At 36.2% G+C, this 20,392-nt stretch overlaps 1 protein-coding gene across 2 annotated transcripts in view; it reads right to left on the reverse strand.

The window, feature by feature from the left end:
• Nucleotides 1-20,392, reverse strand: part of ago3a (argonaute RISC catalytic component 3a) — a 45,900-nt gene that overhangs the window by 2,176 nt on the left and 23,332 nt on the right. Inside the window, exons 3-17 of one of the 2 annotated variants that reach the window (XM_081387805.1) lie at nucleotides 20,210-20,330; nucleotides 17,679-17,887; nucleotides 16,621-16,757; nucleotides 15,293-15,427; nucleotides 12,864-12,951; nucleotides 12,029-12,176; nucleotides 11,825-11,944; nucleotides 9,241-9,363; nucleotides 4,717-4,850; nucleotides 3,612-3,796; nucleotides 3,379-3,538; nucleotides 2,190-2,280; nucleotides 1,901-2,095; nucleotides 1,684-1,818; nucleotides 323-424 (exon numbers count right to left, since the gene is read on the reverse strand). In XM_081387805.1, the coding sequence (XP_081243931.1) occupies nucleotides 323-424; nucleotides 1,684-1,818; nucleotides 1,901-2,095; nucleotides 2,190-2,280; nucleotides 3,379-3,538; nucleotides 3,612-3,796; nucleotides 4,717-4,850; nucleotides 9,241-9,363; nucleotides 11,825-11,944; nucleotides 12,029-12,176; nucleotides 12,864-12,951; nucleotides 15,293-15,427; nucleotides 16,621-16,757; nucleotides 17,679-17,887; nucleotides 20,210-20,330 (2,083 nt within the window). Of the gene's footprint in view, nucleotides 1-322; nucleotides 425-1,683; nucleotides 1,819-1,900; nucleotides 2,096-2,189; nucleotides 2,281-3,378; nucleotides 3,539-3,611; nucleotides 3,797-4,716; nucleotides 4,851-9,219; nucleotides 9,364-11,824; nucleotides 11,945-12,028; nucleotides 12,177-12,863; nucleotides 12,952-15,292; nucleotides 15,428-16,620; nucleotides 16,758-17,678; nucleotides 17,888-20,209; nucleotides 20,331-20,392 lie in introns of both variants that reach the window. The other variant, XM_081387804.1, reaches the window with a different exon arrangement.

Below are 20,392 nucleotides of genomic sequence, written 5' to 3' on the forward strand. Positions count from 1 at the left end.
CAAACTCATGCCGAATGCCTTCAAAAACATCTTATACAATACTGTAGTTTGATGATGTCTTTAAAACATCCTAGTGCAACAGCCCTGACAATTTAGAGTGAGTTTTTTTGTGATAATTGTGTGACATTCAGCCTTTATATATACAGACTGGATGCGTGTTCTGGATTACATAACAGTTCTTTGACCTGATAAATCCAAATCTGCGTGCAAAATCATTTGTCAAGTAAACAAGGAGCCATTTAATACGCAACACTAGACCAGAGGGCAGCTTAAAGACTGGAGGAGGCGGCATTTCAGGCTGTGAGGATGTGTGTGTCTGCACCTGTATTCCAGCATGACTGCAGAGGTAAAAGTCAAACTCGTAGGGGTGCGTGATATCCGTGTCTACTGTCGTACCAGCAGGAATGTTTCCGCTGCGACCCACCTGTGCGGGAAATACACAGAGTCATTAAAAAACACAACATGTGCAGCCTTCAGGTTTGTCTCAATCGCCCCTGAAGACAATTCACCAGATGGTATTCATTCCAGAGCTCTTAATAAACTCTGACTCTGGTTTTCTGTTGACTTGAATATAGTTATTAACTCATACTTGACGGATAAATCAACTTAACGATAAAAGCACTGTTTTAATAGTGTATTAAAATAAACATTTTAAAAATGTGTTTTTTTTTTAAGCATTTTGAGACGCTCTGTTCATCCTTGTTATTGTTGACTAAAACTAAAATTTTTTAATTAAAAATAAAGCTGAAAAAATATTACATAAAAAACTTATTTTATTTCACGTAGTTGCCAATGCTACATTTTTTATTCGAATTTTAAGTTAAAGTACAATTATTATTATTTTTTTAAGTTTAAGTACTAAAATTAAAAAACTTTTTAAAACAACAACAACAAAAAACTTTTAGCTAAATAAAAAACAATGGTTATCATATTTAACTAAATCTAAAACAAAAACATTTCCGTTACTTAAAAAATATTAAAATACTTAAACTTGTTTTATTTTAGCTAGTTGATAATATTTCTATTTTTATTATATAGTTTAACTTGTACTAAAATAACTAAAACAAAAATTTACAAAAACTATATAGACATGATGTATGACAAAAACACAACAATATATATCTATCTATCTATATATCTATTAATAGTAAAATAGACTTTAACTGAAATTAAAATGAAAAAATAATAAAAAAAAACTAATAATCTCAATACTAAAATAAAAATATATTTAAAAAAAAATGGCAAAAGCACATAAAAAACAAAAATGAAAAAAAAATAAAAGCCAACTCAAACTATTAATAAATAGTATAATAACACATAGTATATACACACTAACAATTTACACATTATTATTATTTTTATATTGTAGTGTTATCTCTAATTATAACAAATTAAGACCGAAATAAAGGCTATTACTGTTGGAAATGTATATAAAAAGGTTTTACACTACGTTACAATAATATTTATATCCTAAATTCTTAACTTTCAAGAGTTCAAACCCTCAAGCTTTTAAAATGTATATATATATATATATATATATAATACTAAAATAACACTGGTAAATATAAGTCCTGTGTGTTGGCCACTGTCGCTGTCCCAGGCCGCAATTCACCGTGTGCGTTCAGTGCAAGAACAACCTGCTGTTTAATGAAGAGGACAGCGAGAGATTGCTCAAAGTCTCACCCTCTCATTGCGATCGGCACAGAAGAGGCGTGTGTGGTGCCGTTTCTGCACCACTATATACGTGATGCCAGGCTGGTACTCCTTCTCCAGACTGATACAGGCCTCTCGAATGGCCAGCAGCTCGTAGTACAACACCTGCGAGCAGAAAAAACACATTTTCAAACGAACATGAAACTAGTAATAGACCAATATGTCAGCAACACAAATGAATCCACACCTGTCTAAACTGGCCCTCGGATACGCCGTCCCTGTAGAAGATGATTCTGGTGGGTTTGTAGCGAGTGGACTTGTAGAACTGAATGAGTAGCTCTCGCACCATAGAGGCCAAGTCCTGAATCACCTCCTGTCTGGGTCTCTGGACACGCACTGTGGCACAATACCTGCTGGGATGAGCGTCCATACTGCCCACAACCTACAGCAAAGTACATTTTATATTGATGATGTAGCTCAATTTTATAGTATATTTAATATATGTGTTGCATCATCCAGCTCTAAGCTATACTGACTGCTGCAATGGATGGTTTCTTCCCATCTCCGGCTGGTGGATGTGTGACATCCGCCCCCAGAAAGATGACTGGCTGCTGGAACACCGAAGGCCTGAGAAACAGCACACATAAATGTTAACGAGTCCACCATATTGAACACCATCAGAAACCAGCCGTAAGCATGAATACTGCATTTGATAGCGTCTACAAATCAGCTTTGCCTGCATGTAGTCGGTCCTAGGCTGAGGAATAGCCTCCCCTTATCCTTGAGATCCCTGTCCTCTTTACATGAGTTTAAATTTAAGCTAAAGTTTTATCTTTTTGACCGGCATTTCACTAAATCTCAATTATGTGTTAATGGCTTATTTTGCTCCTATCATGTTTCCTGGACTCTTACCTTGTAAAGCACAGTGGTCAACTTCTGTTGTGTTTATTTGTGCTATATAAATACAATGAAATGTAATATAGTTAATAAATTCTGGTTTCTTGATTTGATTTGATGACAAGCAAATAAATAATTAAATGGAAAGTAAAAGTAAACCAATATTCCACCAAGATAAAAGCAAGAGGATTTGAAATGTTAAAATCTAGAGGGTTTGAACATTTGGAAGGTAAAAATTTAAGATAAATATTAGTATAGTAACTTTTAGTGTATATATATATATATATATTATAAATATATATAAAGTAATAGCCTTTATTTCTGTTTTCATTTTTTTAATAATTAGAGATAAAACTACTATATAATAATAATAATAATAATAATAATAAGAGTTATAATAGTAATAATGTATTGTTATTGTTGTTATGTTAAAAATATCTGACAAAATATTTGCAACAGTAATAGCCTATATTTCTGTCTTCATTTCATATAATTACATATAAAACTACTATATAATAATAATAAAAATGTATTGTTGTTGTTATTATATGTTATGAAATATCTAACAAAATAGTTGCACTTTTTTTTGCCAATATACAGAAATCCTAAAAAAAACTTTCAAAATAAAACACTTGTTTAAAAAAAAAAACAATAAATATGTATCTGTTCACTTGCATGTCATGTGACCATTAACCATTATCTTTGATTTTATGTCAAAGGCTGACAAAAACATTTAGGAATAATTAGCAGCCTGTTTAAAAACAGCCAATGAGCAGAGCCGATTATGTTCTGTTAATCAAAATAAGGCTGGGGGAAATGTTTACACACCGTTGATGCGGGACCAGGATGTTGTTGATGCCGCCGAGTTTGACGTTGATTTTGAGGCAGAGGTTGGAGAGCGTCTGAGGCGAGGTCTTCACCACGTTCTTCACCTGCACACACTGAGTGGCCATTCCTAGAAGAGTGTCTCCAACACGCTTCACTTCCGCTGCACAGATCAAGCGTGAGTTGGTTAGTCTGAAGGCTAACGGGAGGTTCGGCTCTGTGTGAGACGCTCTTACCGTAGACGGGTGTCTTTCCCGGCAGGATGACGATGATGAGCTGCAGCCCAGAGTAGGTGTTCTTCAGGTGCCTGAACATGGGCTCCACGCTGTCGGCTCCCTGCGCGTACTTACAGAAACACGGCTGGCCCTGGATGGGCATCCCAGCATCCTTTGAGATCTTACGCAGCTGGTCGGTGAAACCCCTGTGGGGAACAAACATAATTCAGACACTTTGATGTATGGAAAGTACATAATGACTATTAAAAGAAATAAAACCGAAATCGTCATATGGCTTAGCGTGATTATCAGATATAATTCTAATGCATGCGCTGCGTGTTACAGAGTGAAGCGCGGCACTGTGGTCTTGTGTTCTGCGGCTTTCCATCAAAATAAAAGTTGTAAGGTAAAATTAAATTATTATTGTTGTTTTTCTTAAATACTTGATTTTCTTATTTTACAGTGAAATATTACAATTGTAATATTTCTTATTTTTCTTTTATTTAGGAAATGCTAATAATTTTAATTTAATAATAATAATTGTATTATTATTATTACTACTACTTTTTATCTATATTGATGTATAATTACAGAATATTGGCAAAATGTGCAGCCCGAAAAACAAACAGCAAGCCTGAAATCTGTTTTTAAAATCACTTTTTAAATTGCAAATTTTATCAGAAAAAAATCACAATTAGCAATTACAATCGCAATATTTCTAATTTAGTTTTTATTTAAGAATTTTTTACATTTTATTTATGGACAATAATAATAATAATAATAATAGATAATAATTATTATTAGAAGTATTATTATAATTATTAACAATTATTATAATTATTAAGAATTATTGCATTATTATTTAAATTATTATTTTTATTATTATTTTACAATCATCTGTAAAACAATCATCTGACTGTTAATTGGATTATGAACAGTAATGATTATAATTTTATAGCCATGTTGATATATAATCACAACATATTGGCCATATTTTTTTTTTATCGCATTGCAATCACAATTTTTATCAGAAAAATCTAAATAGACCCCCCCACCCCCAAATCACAAAGCCCTTCAGGTGATGAAAAGGAATGAACTTTTAAGCAAGTATGGCGTGGGGTCTTACTTGAGAATCTCTTCTCTGCACTGTCTCTGCGTGGCGAAGCAGGCGATGGCCCACATCTTGATCTCCACCCCGGTATGAAACTGTTTCCCTCTCATGTCCCAAACTCCATGACTGGGTGTGGCCACAGTGCGATTCTGCAACGACAGCTCAAGGTTGATCTGCTGCACAAGACGTGTGTGAGCAAAAACACAGGGCACACAGATATACTGTACCACTGATACTGGAACTGAACATGACTGGAACACATGAATAAATCATTACTAGACTGAACTGGAGGAAAAATACAATTAAGAGTAACTTTACAAGTACATTTCACAAAACAGACCTGCACATAGGGAAGAACGGAGGCAATTACAGTGAGGAAAATAAGTATTTGAACACCCTGCTATTTTGCAAGTTCTCCCACTTGGAAATCATGGAGGGGTCTGAAATCGTCATCGTAGGTGCATGTCCTCTGTGAGAGACATAATCTAAAAAAAACCATCCAGAAATCACAATATATGATTTTTTAACTATTTATTTGTATGATACAGCTGCAAATAAGTATTTGAACACCTGTCTATCAGCTAGAATTCTGACCCTCAAAGACCTGTTAGTCTGCCTTTAAAATGTCCACCTCCACTCCATTGCACCTGTTTGAGGTCGTTAGCTGCATAAAGACACCTGTCCACCCCATACAATCAGTAAGAATCCAACTACTAACATGGCCAAGACCAAAGAGCTGTCCAAAGACACTAGAGACAAAATTGTACACCTCCACAAGGCTGGAAAGGGCTACGGGGAAATTGCCAAGCAGCTTGGTGAAAAAAGGTCCACTGTTGGAGCAATCATTAGAAAATGGAAGAAGCTAAACATGACTGTCAATCTCCCTCGGACTGGGGCTCCATGCAAGATCTCACCTCGTGGGGTCTCAATGATCCTAAGAAAGGTGAGAAATCAGCCCAGAACTACACGGGAGGAGCTGGTCAATGACCTGAAAAGAGCTGGGACCACCGTTTCCAAGGTTACTGTTGGTAATACACTAAGACGTCATGGTTTGAAATCATGCATGGCACGGAAGGTTCCCCTGCTTAAACCAGCACATGTCAAGGCCCGTCTTAAAGTGTAAGTTGCAGGTTAAATTTTTCACGAAGATAATGCAATGTGTTTATTAAACATAAAGATAAGAACCGCCCACCATTGTTTTTTATACCAAAATGCTGATATAATATGAAAAGTTGGCACTTTTAACAGTGGTTTTAACCGCTCCCGCTCCCTTCCACTAGATGGGGCATGACGTCACAAGAGGAACTCACTAGTAGAGTTACCGTACACTAGCAGCTATAGATGCCTTACATAACTTCAGAAAAGTTGGTTGTATGTTTTATTTGATAAAAAAATTATGGATAAAATAACTCCATTGTAAACATACTCGTGTGTGCTGACTTCAAGGGGACCGTGATCCTGCCTGAAATGAGAATAAGCTATTCGCAAAACAAACGGGTTCAGGCACGTCAGATCAGCCGGTCGCAGGTCCAGCTGTTCCACTAAACAAAACGCGTTCACCTGACTCACTGTAAGTAAATAATGTCTTCAGTCGTTGTCCCTCCTTGCTATTCTACATGACGGCAATATTTTGAAAAGACTTGCTTGTTCCGTTGTATTATCCGGGTTAAGTTTGCACCAGGCTAGACTTGCTCTAACGTAGCTTACGTTACTCACCGGGACACCTGGCTAACCCTCCAGTAATTCTCCTCACACCAAGCATTAATAACTCTTTGAGTGCCATGGCTCCCCTCTCTCACGCCTGACCGGTTAAAAATTGTAGGGCTGTGGTCCATAAAGAATTTGATGGTTTCCCACATCCTCAGTCGTTCTCCAAATTGCCATAATACAGTAGGAATCTAGCAGAGTATGGGTTGCGAGTTCCTCTTGTGACGTCATCACCCAGTAACTGAAAAAACACGCTACCTTTGAAGAAACCCTAATAAATGTTATTTTAACGCATTTTAATACAGAAATAATTAAATATATACATATAGAGCACTTTAATTTACACATTAATTGGCTGTGGTGGTTAACCTGCAACTTACACTTTAAGTTTGCCAATGACCATTTGGATGATCCAGAGGAGTCATGGGAGAAAGTCATGTGGTTAGATGAGACCAAAATAGAACTTTTTGGTCATAATTCCACTAAACGTGTTTGGAGGAAGAAGAATGATGAGTACCATCCCAAGAACACCATCCCTACTGTGAAGCATGGGGGTGGTAGCATCATGCTTTGGGGGTGTTTTTCTGCACATGGGACAGGGCGACTGCACTGTATTAAGGAGAGGATTGAAGATGGGTCGAGGCTGGGTCTTCCAACATGACAATGACCCGAAGCACACAGCCAGGATAACCAAGGAGTGGCTCTGTAAGAAGCATATCAAGGTTCTGGCGTGGCCTAGCCAGTCTCCAGACCTAAACCCAATAGAGAATCTTTGGAGGGAGCTCAAACTCCGTGTTTCTCAGCGACAGCCCAGAAACCTGACTGATCTAGAGAAGATCTGTGTGGAGGAGTGGGCCAAAATCCCTCCTTCAGTGTGTGCAAACCTGGTGAAAAACTACAGGAAACATTTGACCTCTGTAATTGCAAACAAAGGCTACTGTACCAAATATTAACATTGATTTTCTCAGGTGTTCAAATACTTATTTGCAGCTGTATCATACAAAAATAGTTAAATAAACAAAAGCCATTGTGTTTAGATTTTTTTCAGCTGGAGTTGGGGGTGGGATAAATGGAATAAAAATGAATAAATGAATCAAAAGAACTTTGTGTGTATGAATCTCCTGTTGTTTCATCCTCAATCATTTTCCCCTGCTGCAATGAAAAAAAAACCTGTTCCTTTAAAGGGGGTTGTAGAATGTGAGGAATGGCAATTTAAAATATAGTTGTTATGCTTTCAAAAGGTCAGCTTGTTATACGTTTGAGTTACGACCAGAGACGACTGGGTTGAATGATGAAAAGTGGGCTGAAAGGGTGAAAGGCTGTCATGAGAATTCAAATGTTACGATTCATTATGGCCAAACGTGTCCCTCCAAACTGATGATTTCTTGTTTGAACTGTACAGTATATCCTTGTTCAGCTATGAGGCACTAAGTGAGTGAGCTAAATTCATAAGAAGAAAAACTGAGGAAAAAGAGTTGAATGAAGATTAATGGCAGACATAACAGGAAAAATACAAGTGTGAAAACAGACTTTTCACACTGCATATTTCTAAACCCTGGGTTTAAGTCCTTGTCACTGATTGGGCGAACGCAGAACATGTTATATTTACATAAAGGCTTTAACGTTGAGCATCCTCATTATACATTGCCGACTGTACTGTCAAGTTTATCCTGAACTGACTTTTCGGACTATAAAGGTAAGAATGAAATGGTCTCTTCTTGTTTCCGTGATGGTGAATATGAGGTATGTGATTGGCTGTCGGCTACTAAGCCTCTAGTCGTAACATTCTAACGCTGTAATTTCACATTAAGGCCCTTGCACAATGAGTCCGAAATTATCGTATGCGTTTTTTTCACATTCGTGATTCGGTGGCTCTGAATTGTCAAAACACTATTCAAAATGCTTGCTATGGATGTGAAAAACGCAGAAAACCGAACCTGATTCGAATTTTTTTTGACGGACAAAAGTTTTGGAGGCAGTGTGCAAGCGTGATTGACATAACGTGAGGTCGTATTTATTTTTTAACGTGCGAAAATTTCGGAAGCGAATATCGGACTCAGTATGCATATATAATACATGATTTTATAATGGCTGAGGTTGGGAGCGACTGTAACACTGTTTATAAAATAATAATATAGCTGAACTGAATGTTTTTAAAATACATAAACATTATCTTATGTATTTTATGTACAGCTTAGCAATGTTTTAGTACAAGAACATATACGATTATCAATATGTAGAATATAACATAAATATATATATAGAATATAATATTATATATATATATATATATATATATATATATATATATATATATATATATATATATATATATTAAATATAAATTATAATAACACGATTCCCAGGGTATGCATGAAATGATCAAATTCATACCTTTAATGCAATGCAAGAGCAAGTAACTTTCTGCCAAATGCATAAATGTATGTTATATAAAAGTGTTAAAAATGCCTCCAACCACTTTTACATCATAAGTTACCATTGCCTCCGATCTCCTGTCATTTAAAAAAAAGCATGTAATTGTACAAAATCACACAAAACCATAATTCATTCTCAGACTATATAGACAGCCAAACTGAACTGACTCAAATACATCAATAAACATTCTTTCGTTCATTCATTTATCTAAAACAACAACAAAAATCACTGCAAGCTTGTTTACTTTAGGAGTTATTGCACACTTCACACATCACAGCATCAGTGATTAGGAGCTGTTAGTTCCTCCAGGAGAGGCTATTCACTCATTCAGACAGACAGACACAGAGAGATGTGGGTGATTGAAAAGAAGGGTACCATAAAGTGCTCTGTGCTCACCCTGCCCCCGTACTGCAGCATGGGCGCAGGCAACACGCGCCCCGTCACATGGGCCATCTCGTCTCGCACCTTGAACTGAAACTCCTGAACAAAAGGGTCTGCTTCATAGTTAGCGCTGCGCACCTGGAAACACACAGACAAAGATCATTAAGGCCTGAAAAATAAATTAAAATGAGTTTTTTTCTCTAGTAAATATTTAATTTGCTCTCAAATATTTTGTAGTGCATTCGGTTTTAATGCATTTAGTTTTAATGCATCTTAATAAAACAACTTCACTTAGAAATGCATGAAATTATGGAAGTAAAATATGTGTTTTATGTTGCCTGTAATGTTACAGCTGTTCTCCAGTACAATAATGCTAGTGCCAACATTACGCAATTCTTACATCCTAAAACAATTAGTAACAATTAGTTACGAAAGTAATAACAACAGTAAAACAGAGATTTACCTTAACAGGCACCAAATAATTAGGTTTATATTTAGCACTTTTATCGATTAGCAGGGTTGTTATTGTGAAATAAAAGTTTTGCAAATTGTTTTTAAAGCAGAAATAAAATAAGATACAAATATTACATTAAAAACTTAAACTTTGAAAATGCTACCGTGGCAACTTGCTAAAATAAAATAAGTTACTAAAATTGCAAAAACTTAAATAAAAATAAATTCAGGCTTAACAGAAATACAAAAACTAATAAAAAGGACAAAGGCTCAAACTTACTAAAACTGAAAATATAAAAATAAAAGCTAATTGAAAATATACTATAATCTATAATAATATATAAATAATACTAAAACTTCACTGTCTATAAGTCCTAAAATCAATAAATTTTAAAGCATAACTAGTTTATATATATATATATATATATATATATATATATATATATATATATATATATATATATATATATATATATATACACACACACACACACACACATACATATACACACATACATATACATACATACATACATACATACACACACACACACACACACACACACACACACACACACACACACACACACACACACACACACACACACATATATATCTGCATCTTAAATTACCCAGAATTCAGATTATATTAGATTTGAAATTAACCTTTCCTGAGACTGACTGAACACACAGGGTGTTTGTCAGAAACATTTCTTGCCACGAGCTGATAAATCCCAGCTCAGATCCTGCTGTACTTCGGAGTGTGAAAATACTCTCAACCGTGGTATTTTTAGCTCTGTCTCAAAGCTAGACTTTTTCATTTGGGACATTTCATTGGCCTCGTCAGTTGCATTCCACCCACGCGTTCTCTCCGCTCTTGTTTGGAGATCTAAATGAGAAATCAACCACGGCAACACGCAGTCAGCTGCTCGGATTCAGCGCCTGATTGGCTGTCATTTTAATAAGGTATAAAGAGCAGCAGTGCTTCAATTACACGTTAGCAGCTCAAACCCGACGGTAGCGGCAACAGGCAGACTGTAAATCTGCAGGGAGTGAGGTAAAGAGTTCAGAACACAGCTAATCAGCTCGCTATGAACTCGCTGACCTCCATTAATGCAGACAGCAACCTGACTTCATTCAGATCCACCACACGGACAGCCGGAGCAGGCTTTAATACACTGCTGGAAGATCTTACGTGATCCTCAGAAGTGTGCATCTGGATTATTATGCAACCAAATTAAGAGCACATCTGAATTATTATAGTTACCTAAACCTGTAAAAAGAATTGCTACTTGAGACAAATTATAATTGTTTTTAACTTGTTTTATTTCAGCTAGTTGCCATGGCAACATTTAAAATTTTCATTTAGTTTGACTTCAGGGTCTTTACACGTTTTCCATTTCAAAATTCCAGACTTCTCTGTGGATTTTTCAGACCATATGTATTTAACATTTGATAAATGGTTTTAAAATCAAACTGTTAACATGCATGTTACATTCTGACTATATATGCTATTATGTTGCCAAATAATTTACATAATGTATCTAGGTACTGTAACTGATACAAATTAATTTACACCAAACCCAGACACATTCAGTGCTTTTTATTTTATTATTTTTTGCAGCATTTTATTAAATCTATAAAGTTAAAATACAGGATTATGTTTGATGTACTTTTTAAAAAAATCAACTAAATTTTAAAATTATATTGTGTTTGATCAAATTTATTTTTATTTAGAAGATATTATTTTCTAAATAATAGCAGGATATGGCATCCAGTATATTAATGTTTGCCAGAAATTTACTGCTAAAATAATTTATTATCCGGCATTATCATCCAAGTCCTAACCCATAAAGTACTCAACCATATAGCATTATTTTCAGTATATTAGTCTATAAACACTCGCATGGTGCAAATCTGACTAAATGGAAATGACTAAAAATCTAATTCGATAATGTAGGAAACCCTGTAACTTGATCATAACTTAAAACTAAAATTGATTTAAAAAAAATAATAAAAAACAACAACAAATTTACTAAAACTTTTAACTAGAATAAAAAAATGGAAAATATAAAAACTATTTCAAAATATTAAAAACTATAAAGTCTCTCAGTGACACACAAATAATGGCTTTTAATGCACTCACCAGTCTGCTGATCTCCTCCTGTCGGTCTGGTGCTGATCTCGCTGTGGCTTTGATCATGGTGGAGGTTTGATTATCTGTCAGTTTCTTGATGCACCGCTGCCCTGCTACAATGTTGCACACCTACGAGAACAGCAGAACAGCAGAGCGTATAAGAACAGAGACTGTGGTCTATGGCCATCACAGCGTGAGGACGACAGGACTCACCTCCAGGGGCAGGTAGGTGTGTTTCTGCTCCTGGCCCACCTGTAGACAGGGCAGGTGCGGGTATTTGAGCTGCAGGTTGTACTTTTCTCTGAAATACTGAGCTACTGTTCGTTCTACAGTTTGGCCATTCTCCAACTGCAAAGGGAACCTGGAAGAAATCAGGAAACTTGATCAAACAACACACCACCACTAGAGGGCATCAAAAACCAGAGCTAAACTGCTTCCCTCAGTCCAAACATTTGGGCTATGTTTGGAATAACATGCTACTTTTACTATTCAAGCAATGTGATGATGTTGTGTGGCAACAATGCAGTATACTACTGGTTGAAATCTACATGACAATGCAGTTTTGCATACTACACTACTTTTCTTGTAATTATTATAATACTTAATAGTATTACAGTAATAAGAATCATCATTTAAAATATTAGGACCTGTAAAAACAAAATGCTTTAATAATAATTATGAGGAAAATGTAATAGTCAAGAAAAAAATTCAAACCATTTTAAATGGCACAACACAATTTCATTTTACCTCTTTAAATAAATAAAATAGATAATTAAATTAAGATATATAGATATCACATTATATATATATATATATATATATATATATATATATATATATTTAAGGATGGATGGATGGATGGATGGATGGATGGATGGATGGATGGATGGATGGATGGATGGATGGATGGATGGATGGATGGATGGATGGATGGATGGATGGATGGATGGATGGATGGATGGATGGATGGATGGATGGATGGATGGATGGATTTGTCCTAAAATGTATGGCTATAACACGCTTCAGTTCCGGCGGCGGTTTGACTAACGTTTGGTGGCTGGCAGGGCGGCGGGTCACATTGCAGACCCGGTACTTCCTCCGCATGGTTCCGCAGTGGGTCACCTCCACTTTCAGACCTGCACAGAAACCAGCCAATAAGAAAGAGACAAGCACATACAGGGGGTTGGACAATGAAACTGAAAAAGCTGGAGGTTTCACTCCTATATCTGCGCGGCCTGATCGTAAGAGTGAGAAGGATGAATTAGCAGAGCAATAGCACAGCTGTACATAAATCCACACAACATAATTGGAGACATATGAGAGTTCAAAAGAGGACAAATTGTTGGTGCACGTCTCGCTTGCTCATCTATGACCAAGTCTTTGAGGTGTATCGAGAGCTATGGTATGCTGGGTAATGTGGACCACCACGTAAGACAAACCACATCCAACAGGAGTAACTGTCGACAGAAGGGGAAGCTGTCTGAAAGAGATGTCCAGGTATTAAAAAACAAAACCACAGCTGTCCAACTCACTGCAGAATTAAACTCACACCTCGACTCTCCTGTTTCCACCAAAACTCTTCGTCAGGAGTTCACAGTCGGGCTGCTATAGCCAAACATTTGGTCATTCATGCCAATGCCAAATGCTGGTTTCATTGGTGCCAACAGTGCAAATCTTGGGCTGTGGACAATGTGAAACACGTATCATTTTCTGATGAGTTACGGTTTGAGAAACCCAAAAGAGGCTGAACACCCGGACTGTCGCTGCCCAGAGTGAAGCCAGCGGAGGATCAGTGATGGTGTGAGCTGCAATACCATGACAATCCTGACTGTGCTTGATAGACATGTCACTGCCAAGGACTACCGAACCATTCTGGAGGACCATGTGCCCTGTATCAGCATGATAATGCACCAATACACCGCAAGACTGGAGACCGAATGGTTTGACGAAGGTCAAAGTGAAGTTGAACTAGGGGTGTGCGATATGACGATTTTTGATCGTGGACGATTAAAATGTCTCCACGATCTGCTTTTGAAGAAATATCGTAGAATCGTGCATTATATCTGTTCTGGCGCCTCTGTCCCAACATACTGAACAACGCGACGTATATTCACATAAAATGTTAACGCAGCGGAACAGGAGACTGCAGTTCACAAAAGTTCATAATTTGCATGTGCGTTAATGCCTTGTCAGTTAAACATTTAATTCGCGTTCTAATGTATGCGTTTCTCAGCGCGTAGCCTACATGTGAAGCTCACATGCACTAAAAGCCTGTCTACCAGTGCCTGGATACTGGACTAAGTTAAGTTATCTTTCGAGTCTTATTGTGCTTATACTGTTAAATACACACAAGGTTTACATAAACAAAGTCGGTTATGTCTAAAGTGAAAGCAAACTTGAGAAAATTGAGAGAAAATCTGCTTGTCAAATGCGTGTATATTAGACGCGTCGCGCGCAGCTCTTAAAGAGACAGTAGCAACAGTAAACACGCTGCCGCTTGTCCTTAAAGGGATAGTTCACCCAAAAATAAAAAATATCTCATCATTTACGCACTCTAATGTTGTTTCAAACCTGTATTAATTTCCTTCTAATATTTTCTAATATTTTTCTAATATTAATATTTTAAAGAATGTGGCTATCCAAACTGTAGCTGGTCCCCATTGACTTCCATAGGAGAAAAATATACTATGGTAGTCACTGGGGTACATCAACTGTTGGTCATTCTTCCAAATAACTTTTATTTTCAACAAAAGAAAGAAACTTATTCAAGTTTAAAACAACTTGAGAGAGTAAATTATGATAATTTGAATTTTTAGGAGAACTATCCCTTTAATGTTAATAAAACAACAAAATGCAAAGAGAAAATCACTCAAATCACTTGACTGATAACTTTAATAGTAGCTTTAATAAGTATCAATGTATAATTTATACAGTGAAGTCTGTTTTGTTTTATTTTCATATTTGTTCATTTAATTACTTCAATGCTACTGTTAAATACACCTATACTGTAGCTGAAAACATAAAGCACTGTTTAGCCTATTTAATTTGTATATTAAGTTGTGTATATGTAATGTGTATCTTTAATCTTAATATTTGCTAACAAAGAAAATAATGACAAATATTTTTAGCTTTGCCCCTGTCTGCCATTTTTCTATTTTGTTACCTAAAGCTTTGTTTTTAAAATATGGATATTAGTTTGGCTGTAATTCTCAGTCACAAAATAGTAAAACCAACATAAAAAGAATCGTGATAAAATCGTTAATCGTGATTTTCCTGAAAAAAATCGTGATATGATATTTTTGCCATATCGCCCACCCCTACTTGTATCTGTCATTCTCAAGACGAATTGATGCTGCATTGGCCGCAAAAGGAGGCCCTAGACCATACTAATAAATTACTGTGGACTAAAACCAGGTGTTTCAGTTTCATTGTCCAACCCCTACACACAAACACACAGGAACACACAGGAACACGTACCTTTGATTTCTTTGGTGAATTTGACTCTGTGGGAGTCTGTGAGGGGGCGAGGCTGCTCATCGATGTTGTGGATGTCCAGTACCTCACACATGAACTGAATAACTGGCTGTGCTTTGTAGAAAGCCGTGGCTGACACTGCGAGACAAAAGAGATGAAAACTGATTAAAACGCAGTTCAAATCATCATTTAGAAGAGGTCATGAGGAATCCATCCTCTGCAGTAAAAAATAAAAATGTTCAGTGATGTCGCAGCATTGAGGGAATATATATATATAAAATCTTTTTCCCTCAAAATATTAGAAAATCAAGTTGTAACAAAGAGGAGAAGTGGCTTGTTTTTTGTCAGTGATCTCTATTGCAGGGCTTTATGCCAAGTGATTGCTTATGATCTACTTGATGAATTATGACAATATTTACTTAATGGTGTTTGTATTGTAATATGTTTCAGATGGTTGCAAGAGTGCATATTTTATCCACCGCTTCTTTTTGACTGAGCAACTTGATGTAAAGACATTTCAAGATAAGAAGTCCTGGTTTATTTTGAGCTTGTTTAAAGTTAAAATTTCCAAATGTAATTTTTTTTTCTTTCTGGTTATTATTCGTATTTCGGTTATACAATAAATTGTACCTGACATTTAATTCAATGCTTTAAATTAAATCATTTTGCTTGTAAATGTCTCCTCGTATCCCTTTATTAAGGAAAAACAAATGATTTGATAAATTTCACTGCACCCCTAAAGTTCTTTAAACACTCCTAAAATGTTAAAATTAGGAGCACATGTGCTGCCTGGGAAAAAAGTAAGCGTAAAGCCCTGTATTGGGTGTTTAGCTATATGTTATCTATATGTTTTTTCTAATTTGACTTCACTAAACTTTCAGCATACTAAAATATCTGGTCCAGTTAAGATGTTGCTCTTTATTAGTCCTGTGAGAAAACAAACACAAATGTTAATGTGAACTCAAAGCCGGTCTTTCGCGCTCTTTCTGAGCCCATTCACTCCATTATAAGTGTTACAATGAGCCAGTGAAAGGAGAGGCGATTTCAGACGGTTAGACTTTTCCCTGCCCTTCAGTGGAGAGGGGGAGGAGTAGGCGATGCAACCAATTGACTTATGGGAGACTGAGAGAGCGGGAAACATGCAAACGGAGAGACATAGAACTAGTGAACTTGGAGAGAGAGAGAGAAAGAGGGACTCATTTAACGCCCCCCTTCAATCAAACAAACCCCCACCCGCCATCTTTCATCCCCAGGGCAACAGTGTGAACAGTTCCCACACTCTGTGCTAACACACATGCTAAGCCTCGTCAGGAAACTCAAAGGATGCACACCGTCGATGTTGAGCATCATCTTCCACATGGCTGGCCGAACTGACTGGTGGAAGCCGAACCACACCTCCCTGCCTCCTCCCAGAGGATGGTCGTAGCCCTCCGGAGCAGAGAAGAATGAGCGGCCCACGGGTGTGTACCTGAGAGAAACAATCACAGGAGATGTTATATACTTCATGTATCCACTAAACCCAACAGTTGATAAAGTTATAGTAAAGAAAATGTTCAAGTCGGCATGAAATCAAAACTGACCCTATTAAAGCTTAAATGTTACTGTGAAGATTTATCCATGCATTTATATATATATATATATATATATATATTTATATATATATATATATATATATATATATATATATATATATATATATATATATATATATATATATATATATATATATATATATATATATATATATATTTTGACTGTAATCTTTGATAAAAATGTTGTAACAACCAACAGATAAAATCAAGAAGACCCACCCGTTTCACTAGAAATTACACTACTGTTCAAAAGTGGTCTATCTTATGAGAAAAATAAACTTGGGAAAAATGCAGTAATATCATGAAATGTAGTTTATTCCTGTGATCAGCATCATTACTCCAGTCTTCAGTGTCACATGATCCTTCAGAAATCATTCTAATATGCTGATTTGCTGCTTGAGAAACATGTCTTATTATTATCAATGTTGAAAACAGTACAGCTTAATTTTATTTTAGGATTCTTTGATGAATAGTACGATCAAATAGCATTTTTTGTAACACTGTAAAATGTCTTTACTGTCGCTTTTGATACTGTAAAGTCGATCACAACTTTTATCACTTTGATCACAACCAATTTTAAGCATCTTTTGTTTGCAGAATCCACTTCCTTATTTGCAACTTGATAATTTGATATCTAATGCATTGACATATGCAAACTGTGTTCAAATAGCTCCGGGGTCACAGTTTAATGATAAAATATATTATATGAGCTATAAGGTGTGTAGGCGTGTCAGGGCGACCAGCTAATGTTTATCTGTGTGTGAGACATTCTGAGATACGGCTGCACGTGCACTCACTTCATGGAGGGTAGATGGCGTAGAACCACATCCACAGCGTGAACTGGGTTGGTGCTGATTGGCTTGTCCAGCTCCAAGGGCTCTGACATACTGCGACCTGTGAGTACCTCGTGCAACAGGTGCCAGCTCACCAGGGACACAAACTTAATACTGACTTTAAAGGGTCGGTCTTTGCCTCCTTCCCCTGGCAGCGTGACATCCAGATCCACCTGTGGACACATAACAAGTAGTAATGCAGCAACACATTTTTTTTTTTATTTAAAAAAATATTTGTTATTAAAAATGTGAATACAAATGCTATTTAAACTTAAAAAAAAAAAACTTTGTTATTTGCTAAGGATTTGCTATCCTAGTTATTTGTAGTAGGAGTGCACAATTTGGTCAAGATTTTGTGATTCTATAAAAATATGAATAAAATAATAATAATAATAATTACAGTAGTAGTATAAATCAAATTACAGTAAAATTTCACTGTAAAATATATATATTTTTTTATTTTACATTACAACAGTAAAATTACAATACTAATATTTATTGCTTAATACAGGGTTCTTGCAGGTTTCAGTAAGTCAAATTTAAGACCTTTTTAAGACATTTTAAGACCATAAAGATTGAAATTTAAGACCTACACGACGCATTACCAAATAAATATTCAAATCAAAGAATTCATTTTATTTCAATGAATTCAGTAATTGAAAAAGCATTCATTTAATTTACAGATAAATCACATTAGTAACCTTCCACACCCAACAACGCGTGTCAGAGAAAAGAACAGAATCAGATATAATTTTTTTATAGAAAATTGTACTTTGCATATTATACTGTAAAAAACACATAATTAGTTTATTTTAGTTGATCATAGTTGATCATAACTAGAGATGAAATGGCATGAACATTTAATTTCATGATTATAGCGACAAAAATGATCACGGTTATCACAGAATCCTGTTAAAAAAGTATTAATACTACACAATGAAATCAATTCACCAAGTTTTATGTCGAAAACCAGCAAATAACAAATAAATTTAGCATCAATATGCACTTTTTGTTTACATAAACATTAAAATAATACCATTTAAAATGAACATTTATATACTAACATGTACAAGTTAAAATAAAGGTTTGACAATAAAGGATTTATAAAAAGATAAACCTCACATATTTCAGACTTTAAATCATTTTTTATAAAAAAAGAATGAGTCAAAAAGGATAAATTACTGACATTTACAATGCACTTTAGCTTATCTTTTATTATTAATAGTAAAATTCGGTCCGATTTTCCCGTGGCGTCTGTCGTTGCTATGCAACCATTCCCTGCGCTCTCCACAATCACAAAGAAGTTTTAGTGGCTAATGGATTTCCACCACCGAAAAACGCTTGCTGTAGCTCTGCTACAAGATTTATTTACGGAGAAGAGAAAAACACCCGTAGTGTTTGGGTGCACCCCCATCCTTCCTAATGACTGAGCTTTCAGACAGCGCCTGGAAAAAACGAGCGCGTCGCTTCAATTATGAGCACGCTTACCGCGCGCCTACATTTGAACGAACTTGAGCGCGCAAAAGACGCAATATGTGAACGGCCTCTTGGCGAGCGACCTCCAATCAGGCCGCGAGTGACGTGTTGGAGACCCCTGCACTAGAGCTCCGCTTTGTAGGCTACGACTCGATACTTTTTTGCTACTTTGTAATAACTTTCTGCGGCCAGCGTTTCTGGAAATAAACGAGGGTAAACCCTTTTTAAGACCTGACTAAATGAAATTTAAGACCGCGGATGAAAATCTGGCCGTTTTTAAGACGTTTTAAGGCCTTAAATTTAAAGTTCAGAATTTTAGACTTTTTAAGACCCCGTGGGAACCCTGTTAATAATTGTTTTTGGCAATTTCTTCATTTTCAAGCGTTAAACTATCAAATTTTTATTTTGATGGAAAGCCCCTTAAAGGGTTAGTTCACCCAAAAATGAAAATTATCCCATAATTTACTCACCCTCAAGCCATGCTAGGTGTAAATGAGTTTCTTCTTTCAGCCGAACACAGTCAAAGTTAGATTAAAAACTATCCTGGCTCTTCCCAGCTTTAATATGGGAGTGAATGGTACCTGAGATTTTGAAGCCCAAAAAAGCAAATCCATCCATCATAAAGTAATTCATATGGCTCCATATTTATAACTTTATAAACTATAACCTCTGGCTTCCGGTAACGGCCGTACGCAAGTCAAATTCTGGCGGAAAAGTGACCTCTGACCCAACACCTAGGATGGCTTGAACTAACTTTTAAAGCTTCTCTTATGTTGATAAGTGCTTCTCATCACAAGTTTGGGAAGATGGTTAATTTAGAGCAGATGCAGAAGCCAAGCCATATCAAGATTTCGGTTTTATTTTGATTAATCATCCAGCCCTAGACTATCAAGATGATTTTAATGTGCACATTTCCTACAGAACATGTCTTGAATAATTGGTGCATCCAAACAGAGTGCACCCATGATGCCTAAATGGGTCTCTCACTATGCTTTTGAACAGAGCGTGTGTTTCTTTACCCCAGCTGGCGCCACAGGTAGTGGGTTGGCGGTGTAGAGACTTTTCTTCCCATCATAAACTGGCCTTCGATCCCCAAAGATGGTGACCTTAAAGTGCTGCACCATGGAGTCCACAACCTCCCTGCAGACACAACATCACTCATCAGGAGGGCGTCCACAAGAGCCAGTCATAAACTTTGAGCA

The sequence above is a fragment of the Scardinius erythrophthalmus genome, assembly GCF_964197995.2.
Source record: "Scardinius erythrophthalmus genome assembly, chromosome: 16".
NCBI classification, from domain to species: domain Eukaryota; kingdom Metazoa; phylum Chordata; class Actinopteri; order Cypriniformes; family Leuciscidae; genus Scardinius; species Scardinius erythrophthalmus.